This window comes from Fukomys damarensis, unplaced genomic scaffold (genome assembly GCF_012274545.1).
Source record: "Fukomys damarensis isolate Sample0158 unplaced genomic scaffold, DMR_v1.0_HiC HiC_scaffold_13, whole genome shotgun sequence".
NCBI classification, from domain to species: Eukaryota; Metazoa; Chordata; class Mammalia; order Rodentia; family Bathyergidae; genus Fukomys; species Fukomys damarensis.
This window is the reverse complement of record NW_022900925.1, coordinates 9,644,747-9,654,920: the sequence shown is the minus strand read 5'-3', so window position 1 is coordinate 9,654,920 and position 10,174 is coordinate 9,644,747. Positions and strand designations below refer to the sequence as shown.

At 48.8% G+C, this 10,174-nt stretch overlaps 2 protein-coding genes and 1 non-coding gene across 16 annotated transcripts in view; 2 read left to right on the top strand and 1 right to left on the bottom strand.

Annotated features, from left to right (window-relative positions):
- Window positions 1-7,559, top strand: part of Chd3 (chromodomain helicase DNA binding protein 3) — a 25,594-nt gene extending 18,035 nt beyond the window's left edge. For 7 of the 14 annotated variants that reach the window (XM_010614908.1, XM_010614907.3, XM_010614902.1 and 4 more), the window contains 14 exons: window positions 297-382; window positions 560-693; window positions 1,258-1,402; window positions 1,575-1,737; window positions 2,396-2,517; window positions 2,630-2,765; window positions 2,877-2,978; window positions 3,158-3,289; window positions 3,772-3,880; window positions 4,067-4,199; window positions 4,501-4,742; window positions 5,726-5,889; window positions 6,147-6,273; window positions 6,702-7,559. In XM_010614908.1, the coding sequence (XP_010613210.1) occupies window positions 297-382; window positions 560-693; window positions 1,258-1,402; window positions 1,575-1,737; window positions 2,396-2,517; window positions 2,630-2,765; window positions 2,877-2,978; window positions 3,158-3,289; window positions 3,772-3,880; window positions 4,067-4,199; window positions 4,501-4,742; window positions 5,726-5,889; window positions 6,147-6,273; window positions 6,702-6,942 (2,036 nt within the window). In that variant the 3' untranslated portion in view covers window positions 6,943-7,559. The remainder of the gene's footprint in view (window positions 1-296; window positions 383-559; window positions 694-1,257; window positions 1,403-1,574; window positions 1,738-2,395; window positions 2,518-2,629; window positions 2,766-2,876; window positions 2,979-3,157; window positions 3,290-3,771; window positions 3,881-4,066; window positions 4,200-4,500; window positions 4,743-5,725; window positions 5,890-6,146; window positions 6,274-6,701) is intronic. The other 7 variants (XM_010614914.3, XM_010614910.3, XM_010614903.1 and 4 more) reach the window with 6 other exon arrangements.
- On the top strand, window positions 826-963 carry LOC117285918. The gene has a single exon (XR_004517049.1).
- Window positions 7,560-8,849: 1,290 nt separating the features above from the next.
- Rnf227 (ring finger protein 227) overlaps window positions 8,850-10,174 on the bottom strand; it is a 2,174-nt gene continuing 849 nt past the window's right edge. The window contains exons 2-3 of the mRNA XM_033762728.1: window positions 10,120-10,173; window positions 8,850-10,017 (exon numbers count right to left, since the gene is read on the bottom strand). Coding sequence (XP_033618619.1) covers window positions 9,962-10,017; window positions 10,120-10,173 — 110 coding nt within the window. The 3' untranslated portion in view covers window positions 8,850-9,961. The remainder of the gene's footprint in view (window positions 10,018-10,119; window position 10,174) is intronic.

The window sequence follows — 10,174 nt, the reverse complement described above, 5'->3', positions numbered from 1 at the left end:
TTTTTTTTTTTTTTTTTGATAAGGGATCAAACTCAGAACCTTGCTCTTGTGAGGCAGGCACTGGCATCACTGAGCTAAATCCCTGGCCCTGAACATTTTCTATTAATTTTTAAATATGACTTGATTCTTTTAGATTCATTGGGCTAGTATTTCTGAAATACTTAGGAGAAAATTAGAAGTGAACATGGCACAGACTGTTCTGTGTCTCGTACTTTATGGGAGTAGGGTGTAGGGAAGGACTGATGCTTAGAGAAGGTAGTGATTCTACTATTAACTAGTGTCACCCATACCCTCAGGGCGTCGACAGTCAAAAAGGCAGCTACGAAATGAAAAGGATAAACCACTGCCTCCACTGCTGGCTCGAGTTGGGGGCAACATAGAGGTGAGAGTTAAGCTCAGATCTCTTATGTGTTCTTTAAGCAGAGAATGAGGGCTTGGCATCAAGTGAAGGGATGAGGTAAAGCATTGGAAATTGACATCTGGGTCACTGAGGGTAGAAAGGACTAAGACCTGAGACCCCTGGTCATTTATAGCCTTTGCCTCCTTGCCCCACCCTCAGGTATTGGGATTCAACACCCGTCAGCGGAAGGCCTTCCTCAATGCTGTGATGCGCTGGGGGATGCCACCACAGGATGCCTTCACCACACAGTGGCTGGTGCGGGACCTGAGGGGCAAGACTGAGAAGGAGTTTAAGTGAGTGTGGGTGATTTAGGGCTGAGTTGGGCAAGGAGTAAGGACTTGGGGTGCTGCTTTCTTCCTCCTGGCCGCCATATGATGTGACCTTACTCAACTGATCACCATGCTCCCTGCCCGTATAGTATCTTCTGGCTTGGTTTCCTGGGAGGTGGGCTCAGCCTATTCCACCTCCCCTCAGCCAAGCCTAGAGTAGAAGCCTGGCATCCTCCTTCATGGGAGAGGTAGTTGAGGAAAGATCCTCTCCTGGGCTGGCCTAGCCTCACACTTACTTGGCCATAACAACCTGGCAGGAGGAACCTGGTGGAAGAGATGAGGAGCTGACTGATGGGGGCCTAGGAATGGAGTACAGTACCAAGACCTAGGAGGTGCAGCGGGGCAGAGGGAGGGTTAGGTGGGGAAGTTAAGATTTGGACAGCTGGTAAGTGAGAGGCCCAATAGAGAAGGCCTGGAAGTACCTGAGGTGTCAAGGTTCAGGGGGGTTCAGTAATCTCTGTGCTTCCCTCACTGCTTCATTTACTTTCTAAGGGTTCCTAACCTTCTTCCCATCCCCATGCTTCTCAGGGCATATGTGTCTTTGTTCATGCGCCATCTGTGTGAGCCTGGGGCAGATGGTTCTGAAACCTTTGCTGATGGGGTCCCTCGGGAGGGACTGAGTCGCCAGCAGGTGTTGACCCGCATTGGAGTCATGTCTCTCGTCAAGAAGAAGGTATTAGTCTCCCCTCACTTTGAGACTCACTCTAGCCACTTGGGCTCTTTTCTTCCTCTGCTTTCTATTCCTGAGTTTTATCCTCAGGCTGGTGCAGGACAGAGGGGAGCAGAGCTTCCTGTGTATCTAAAGCCCTGGAGGTGACCCCTGTCCCTACAATGCCCTTCCCTAGGTGCAGGAGTTTGAGCATATCAATGGGCGCTGGTCAATGCCAGAGCTGATGCCTGACCCCAGCGCAGACTCCAAGCGCTCCTCCAGAGCCTCCTCTCCTACCAAAACATCTCCTACAACTCCTGAGGTTTCTGCTACCAACAGTCCTTGCACCTCTAAACCTGGTAAGCAGGAGTTGGAATGGCAGAACAAATAGAAATGAAGTCAGGAGTCAGGATCGGGGAGGACTTCTGCCTTCCTTATTAGTCTGTTTTGTGTGACTACAGAGAGATATATGAGGTCAAGTAACTTTATAAGGAAAAGTTTATTTTAGCTCATGGTTATGGAGAACTAAGGTCAAAAGGCCACACCTGTTGTGGGCTTGCTTTTTTTCCCCTGGTACCGGGCTAGAACTCAGGACTACTGAGCTAAATCCCTGGCCCTGTTGTGGACTTTCTTGCTGACAGATTGCTGAGAAAGTGCAGGATATTACATGGCAGGAGTATACATGTGTTCTCATCTTGGTCCCTCTTAGAATTCACTATGATTTAGTTATTAGGGCTCCACTGTGGTGACCTTATCTTATCTTAATCACCCCCCCAGAGGTCCTATCCTTAAATACCATACTCAATTAAGTTTCCACCTGCCTAATGCCTCACATTGGGAATTAAATTTCAACACATGAACCCTTGGAATACATTTCAGCTTTATTAAAAACCTTAACATAGGCTGGGGATTTAGCTCAGTGGCACTGCACCTGCCTCCCAATTGCAAAGTCCTAAGTTCGATCCCCAGTACCCCCCCAAAAAAACTCTTAGCTCTCACTCTGCCTTCTCCTTGCAGCTACTCCTGCTCCGAGTGAGAAAGGAGATGGCATAAGGATACCTCTTGAAAAGGATGAAGCTGAAAATCATGATGAAAAGCCAGAGAAAAATAGCAAAATTATAGAGAAGATGGAAACAGAGGTGTGTACTACCTGGCTCCCTCTGAGGAGAGGAAATAGAGGGATCTGTAGGAGTCCTGGCAACCAGGTGCCTAGGAGCCCTTCAGCTCATCTTGATCCTTATCCTACTCCAGGCTGATGTCCCCAGCCCAGCCCCATCACTTGGGGAGCGGCTGGAGCCAAGGAAGATTCCTCTAGATGATGAAGTACCAGGGGTACCTGGAGAGATGGAGCCTGAACCTGGGTTCCGAGGGGACAGAGAGAAGTCAGGTGGGAGCATGGCCTCATTGGCGATGAGGGGATTAGAATTTGGGAGTTCCCTCTTCTGGAGTCAGGGGATGAGTTGATATCCTCCCTTCCTATCCCTTCCCCCTCCCACAGCCACAGAACCGACGCCAGGAGAAAGGGGGGAGGAGAAGCCGTTGGATGGACAGGAACACAGGGAGAGGCCGGAGGGGGAAACAGGGGATTTGGGCAAGAGAGGTAATGGGTGGAAGGACTGGACATCTGGGCCCCTGAGAGGGTCAAGGGAGGTGGAGTTGGGGGGACCAAATGCCTGGGTTCTGGGTGGGTAGCTATTGAAAAAGCCAGTACAGTACAGGTAGTCCTGGGATATGGGAAGAAGCTGTTCTGAGGTGTGAGTTTTGTTCCATCTACCTTAGCAGAAGATGTAAAAGGGGACCGGGAGCTTCGACCAGGGCCTCCTAGAGATGAGCCGCGGTCCAACGGGCGTCGTGAAGAGAAGGTGGAGAAGCCTCGGTTCATGTTCAATATCGCTGATGGCGGTTTCACAGGTGAGGGAGGTTCTCACCTCTGTCTGGTCCTCACTGAGACCTGCCTATCTTCTTGAAGTTTCTCATTTTGCCTGAGACTGTCCTTCTGCCTATAATTCCAGGTACCTTCCAGTGAAATGGAGCATGCTGACTGTAATCCTTGCTCTAAATCTTCCTTAAGTGTACCACCTAACTCCATAGCTGTCTGATCCCACCTTTAGTCTTAACCTGAACCTTGTTTGTAACTAACTTTATTCCTTAACTTTAATGTAGCCTTTATCCACTCTTCCAGAACTTTCTCTCTCTCTCTTTTTCTTTTTTTTTTTGGTATCAGGGATCGAACTCAGAACCTTGTGCTTGCCAGGCAGGCAGCAGAACCACTGAGCTACATCCCAGCCCAGTCCAGAGCCTTTAGTACTCTGTCAGTTTCCTGTTCATACCTGTCAGACTGGATATGGTTTGCAAATTCCTGATCCCTCTTCTGTTTGTTGTCCTCTCTTTAGAGCTTCACACACTGTGGCAGAATGAGGAACGGGCAGCCATTTCCTCAGGGAAACTCAATGAGATCTGGCACCGAAGACATGACTATTGGCTTCTGGCTGGGATTGTCCTGTATCCTTTGATAGAGCGCAGAGAAAAAGTTCTCTCAACTAAGAGGGCAACTACAGAGAAGAAGAGTCCATACCGGGGAAGGGGGCTGTGACATACTGTGGGGAGATTGTGGGTAAAAGGAAAAGTGTTCACAGCCAAACCCATCCTTGTTAAATTCCTTGACGGTCCCCTTTCCTTCATTGGCAGCCATGGCTATGCACGGTGGCAGGACATCCAGAACGATGCTCAGTTTGCCATTATCAATGAGCCATTTAAGACTGAAGCCAATAAGGGGAATTTTCTGGAAATGAAAAATAAGTTCCTGGCCCGGAGGTTCAAGGTGGGGATAAGGGAAGAAAGGAATAGGTTGAAAGGGGGATTGGGTTAGTAATAGGACCAGATCTTCTGAAAACCTAGGAAAGGAAGGTTAACACCTTGAGGCCAAGACCAAAGTTAACCTTGTGTTGGTAACTGGCCTGGATCAGGGTTGATGCAGGGGTCAGTGTCAGTGTGGAGACGAGATAATGGGTGCTGTGGGCCTGCAGTGAGGACAGGGTGAGTCTCCAGTGCTGTGTCCTATCCCAGTGTTGCTCATCTGTGGCTGGCAAAGCCCTGCCTTCACCCCTACCCCATGCCCTCAGCTCCTGGAGCAGGCGCTGGTGATTGAGGAGCAGCTGCGGCGGGCGGCCTACCTGAACCTGTCACAGGAGCCGGCGCACCCCGCCATGGCCCTCCACGCCCGCTTCGCCGAGGCCGAGTGCCTGGCCGAGAGCCACCAGCACCTCTCCAAGGAGTCGCTGGCGGGGAACAAGCCGGCCAACGCTGTCCTGCACAAGGGTAAGGGCCGCGGTGGCCCCGCGCGGGGGAGGGCCCACAACGCTGCGTAAGTCTTCACCCCGCACCCCTTTAAATCTTCCCACCCCTTGCCCCCTTTACCCTCTGAACCACCCCCCTCTGACCTCTAACCCTACCTGACCCACCTGGCACCCTCTTGGTTTTTAGCTTCTATTACTTGTGCAAACCAATCCTTCTCCATGCCTGAGTGTGTTCATGTCACTGCCCAGCAGGGACCTCCCCAGATGCATGTCCCTCCACACAGTAGTGCTGCACACCTGCCATGGTGCTAATGTCACCCAGTTTGAGACCTTGGATTTTGTGTACACCATAAATTTCCTTAGCTTTGATCTCACAGGTCACATTCCCTCACATCACTCATTCCATGAGGCAGAAACTACTGCTCATCTGCCTCTCTGAGCCTGCCGTATGAAACGTCCCTTTGACCTTCAACCCTTTTCCCATACTCTTACCTTGATAACTACAGATTAAATCCCAAAGCCCTCTAACCATTAACTCTGTCTGGTGTAGTGACTGACTCCTGGCCCCTTTGATCCCTGTTCTAATTCCTTAAATCTGTAATGCTTACCCTTTAACCTCCTTCTTCCCTTATGTATTAAAACCTTGATTCCTTTAATCTTTGACACCACTGACCACTCCCATGCCTCCTGACTATTTCCTCCCCATCATCCCCAACCCCCAAACCTCCCTCTTCCAGTATGGGATGTTCTGACAACTCCCCACCCCCATGTCTTCCAATGTCCTCCCCTACCTCCCTTTTCTCCATCTTTTTTCTCTCCATCTGTCCTTTCTGGTGTTCTGGCCTCTCTTTTCCTGATACTTTTCTTTACCGAGTTGCTCTTTTTGTTTTAACTTTATGTCACTTTCTTCTGTTACTTGGACTCTGGTTCTTTGTCATCTTTATCATTCTCTTTCTGACTACATCTGTCCGTATGATTCCTTGTCACTTTTCCTGGCTCCATTTCTCTCTTTCCCTCTCTTGCCCTTCTTTCTCTGTGGCCTGGGCCCCAGTTCTGAACCAGCTGGAGGAGTTGCTGAGCGACATGAAGGCAGACGTGACCCGCCTGCCAGCCACGCTGTCCCGAATACCCCCCATCGCAGCCCGCCTTCAGATGTCCGAGCGCAGCATCCTCAGCCGGCTGGCCAGCAAGGGCACGGAGCCTCACCCCACACCGGTAACCCTCTTTCCCTCTAACTCATTTTCCCTGTTGGTGCTCCTCTTCACACACACACACACACACACACACACACACATACATATCAGAATCCTATACCGTATGGAAAAACTTGCTAGACCTCAGTCTTCACCCTTGAGTGAGTCTCCCTGCCTCTGTCACACCCTCAGTATCTCCAGAGTATGGCTCATATTCCCATACAGCTGCTTTTCTCAAAGACTATGGACTAACTAACCTCAGCTTGCTCTCTATTCCAGGCCTTTCCCCCGGGTCCCTACGCCACACCTCCGGGGTACGGGGCGGCCTTCAGCGCCACACCCGTAGGGGCCCTGGCCGCCGCAGGCGCCAATTACAGCCAGATGCCGGCAGGGTCCTTCATAACAGGTCAGCTGGTGGTTTCCTAATCCCTGCTTCTTTCATTCTTCCTTTGCCCAGCTTCATTCCTGCTTGGCTCCCTTGTCTTCCAGCCCGACTTCTTTCTTGGAAATATCCAGTGTTTTAGGGAATCAGGTTGTTCTGGGCTTTGTTCTACCCTCATTGTTAAAAACCTCACCCAGGATTTTAGTAGTTCTATTGGCCTTGCCTCTGGGTCACCTCAAGGGAAAGCAAAATCTTAAGAAGTATAGAATATTGTTCAGTCATGTGGCAAGGGGAAACTCACGGAGAGATGTTTGCCTCGGTATTTCTACCCTTATACCCATGAAAATCAGATGTGTCAGGAGGTGACCTGTAAGTGAGACTATGCCATTGTCAGCAAGTGATGTTTGGGAGTGCTTTGAGAATTGACCATTCCTTACTCCCTTCCTAAACAGCCGCCACCAACGGCCCTCCAGTGCTGGTGAAGAAGGAGAAGGAAATGGTGGGGGCACTGATGTCAGACGGGCTGGATCGGAAGGAGCCCCGAGCCGGGGAGGTGATCTGTATAGACGATTGACTGGATTCCAGGCGTGTCCTTCACCCAGGCCCCAATCCCGAGGCCGACCCCCTGCCCAGGCTCTGGGGCCTGCTGCCAACCTTCCACCTTCCCCACCTGTTGGGTCACCACTGGGCTAGGCGCCCCTCTGCCCCTCTATAATTCTTCAAGAGCCCCTTGTCTTTCTCCACCCCCACGCACTTTTCCCACCAAGCTTTGAAGACTGTGCTGGTGTGAAGAGGTCTGGATGGGAGATAGTTAGCAGGGTCTTCCAAATACCTTTATCCCCCACTGCCAAATATACACAGCTTCCCAGTAAACGGTTGTGGGGAGGAAAAAGGTGGACCCTCCCTAATCTCTTTGCCTGCAATATCAGCTCCACCTCCTGCAGAAGTGGGTACTAGCCATGCCTGGCCTTTAAGAACTTCCATGGGGAGGAGTTTCAAATGGAGGGGGGACTTGTAGAGAGGGATAAAAATGAGCCCTGGGAGGGAGAAAGGAACAGAAGGAGTGGCTGTACGTTAACCTTCCCATACTTCTCCCCAAATGGAGGGTGGAACAGCTACAAGGGAAGAAGTCAATTACTGTTCAGCCTCAGAATAAAGGCGACATTCACTCGCTCAGTTATTTCCTGTGTACCAGCATCTTGTGTGGGGAACTTTCCCCTCCTCCCTAGGCACCCCCAACAAAAAGTAATAGTTGGATGGTAAATCCCTCAAGCCAAAGAGGAGCTCTCCAACCTGTTCTAGGAAACCAGGTAACCTAGAAAAGGCAGGAGAAGTGGGCCAGACACAGGGGCAGCCCCTACTCTGGGGCTCTAGGCCGGATACAGACTAAATGTGAGCCATGCAGGCAGGGGCCTAGTCAAGGGACTCATAATTTGTGGGACCAGAACAACACAGTGGAGGCAGACTAGGGAGATGTGGGCATATCCCACTTCCCAGGAGGGGCCAGGGAGTGGCAGTTTGCATGGCGAACCTCCCACTTCCTTTTCACTGCCCCTTCACTTTCTTGCTTCCCTTTTCCCAGTCTCTTCATACCCACTCCTGGTCTGTCCCAATCCCCTCTTCTGTATCAGGTTTATTGGTTGTACATATAAATTATACTTTCCTTTCTGTGTGCTCTGTTATTTTTGGCTGGGGGAAATTGGGGTAGGGGCAAGGTATAAGAAAGATTTCTTTCTGCCATTTCATATTATCCATCTTTCACTTTAAAACATTTTCAATCTTGTGACTTTTTATTTTTAGCTCTTGGAGCATTCTGTAAAACTGGGGTCCTTTTTTCCACTCCAGCCATGTGATGAGTTTAGCGTAGAGATGGAGTATGTGCCCTTGTAGCCTCGCTGGGGTACAGAAGGGATGAAGGGCTTCTTGGACAGAAATACAGCAGGAGTACTTTACCTGGCAAGATTGAAAACTGCCTTCCTTTCCTTTTGATCATCCTTTCCACCTTCAAGTTGCTCAGTTCCCCTAAGAGTCAGTAGAGGTCGCTACACTCCACAGATTCAATCCCATTATGAAGCAGAGGAACACATTTTTTGGTCAGACATGTATAGTTTGCCGAAGATTTTAACTGCTAGACGTTTCTTGGCCTGTACTGTTGTTCACTAACAGACTCTCTCAAAGAATGAGTAATGTCACACGCTTAGTTCTTGAGCTTATATTAAAATATAGATAAATCCAACAAATATTTATTGAGTCCATACTACACATTAACACTGCTGTTGGGTCTGGAGATAGTTTTAAAACTCACAAGTCAGTCATTGCTGTAATAGAGTGGGGGACAATCACATAACATGAAATATCAGGAAGTAAAAGCAATAAAAATAAAATATATGTTACAGAGGATAGGGAAAGGGGCTCTCAAAAGGGAACAAATTGCGAAGAGTAGGAAAATAGCAAAATATGACTCTAAAATAGGTATTTATAGCCTATAATGGATATACTTATAATCTGTCATTCAAAAATAAACCTTGGAGGGCTAGGGATTTAGCTCAGTGGCACCACGCCTGCCTCACAAGTGTAAGGTTCTGAGTTCAATCCCCATACCAAAAAAAAAAAAAAAAGTTTTTAGTATATTTACAGAGTTGTGCAAACACCAAAAATAAACCTTGGAGACCCCTAACAAATTGAGGCCTACACTTAAAGTACTTCACATTTTTAACTCAGAAAAATGGAAGTTTTCTTCAACAGAATGTTACTCTGGAACTTTCAATAAGATAGTATAATGTATTGTTTTAAATATTATACCAACAGATGGTGATATAATAGAGTGTCTAGTTGCTTCTTAAACTTGTATGCAAATGAATTACTGGGACTGTTAAAGTACAGTCAAGTGTGGAGTGGGATCCTAAAATTCTGCACTTTCAACAAGCTCTCATTGACACCACTGATAGTTCTTGACTATGACTAAGCAACTGACAGCATACAACAGATGGTTGTATGACATTATATGACACAAGTTTAAAATTATAAACATTTTTTCCAATAGTGCCAGTGTCCTTGTGAAAAATAATACAGATAATATAAAAAATTTAAATTGCAATGCCCTCACCAAATGGCTCGCCTTCCATTCCTGATATTTAATTAAGTGCCTCACATAAATGCCCACTGGACCTTCTGATACCTGCCCTAGCAGGCTGAAGGGAGATTGGGAAATGAAGCAAGGCCTCTAATCATAACAGGGAGGCATCTCAGTAAATTTTGAAACACAAGTGGGAGTGGGGAGACAGGCATACCAGTGTCCTTACATGCTAGAGAAGTGAGGTTCTCACTTCTCACGTGACTTCCATCTTTTTTAAAAACTTCAAACCATTTACAATTGCTAAAATGTGATATGTTGCTCCCACATACCAAAGACTCCCGGGGCAGAAGCCAAGTTCCTCCCACAGTAATGTAGGCTTTGTTTACATCATCCCTGGGCTACTCCATCATGAAAACGTAACGCTGGCACCATCAGTATATGGGGGCGAATTCACCTAGGGCCCTCAGCTCAGCATCAACACCTGCCAGGGCGTTCCCTCTGGCCTTCGGCTCAACTCCCTCATCATACTCCAACCCCAGATAGGGGAGGGTGTAGTCTTGACATTTAGCCCCTACTGAAACGCGCCAGAGGCTGCAGCTCCCACCGTCCTTCTGCTATAACTTCCGTCTTCCTCAGTTACAGCGTGCACCGGGTCATGCGGGCAATATCCTTGATCTCTGGGCAGTACAGCACTGGGAGAAAGAAGAAAGGTTAACGGCAGCTGGATGATGTAACCTTCCCGCAGCGTTCCTCCTTAGGCACTCCCCGGCATCCTGCGGGGAACTGCCCCTCACCGTTGCTAGGCAGCGGACGCCGCCAGCGGCGAGCGGGCCTCAGGACCCGGTCCCA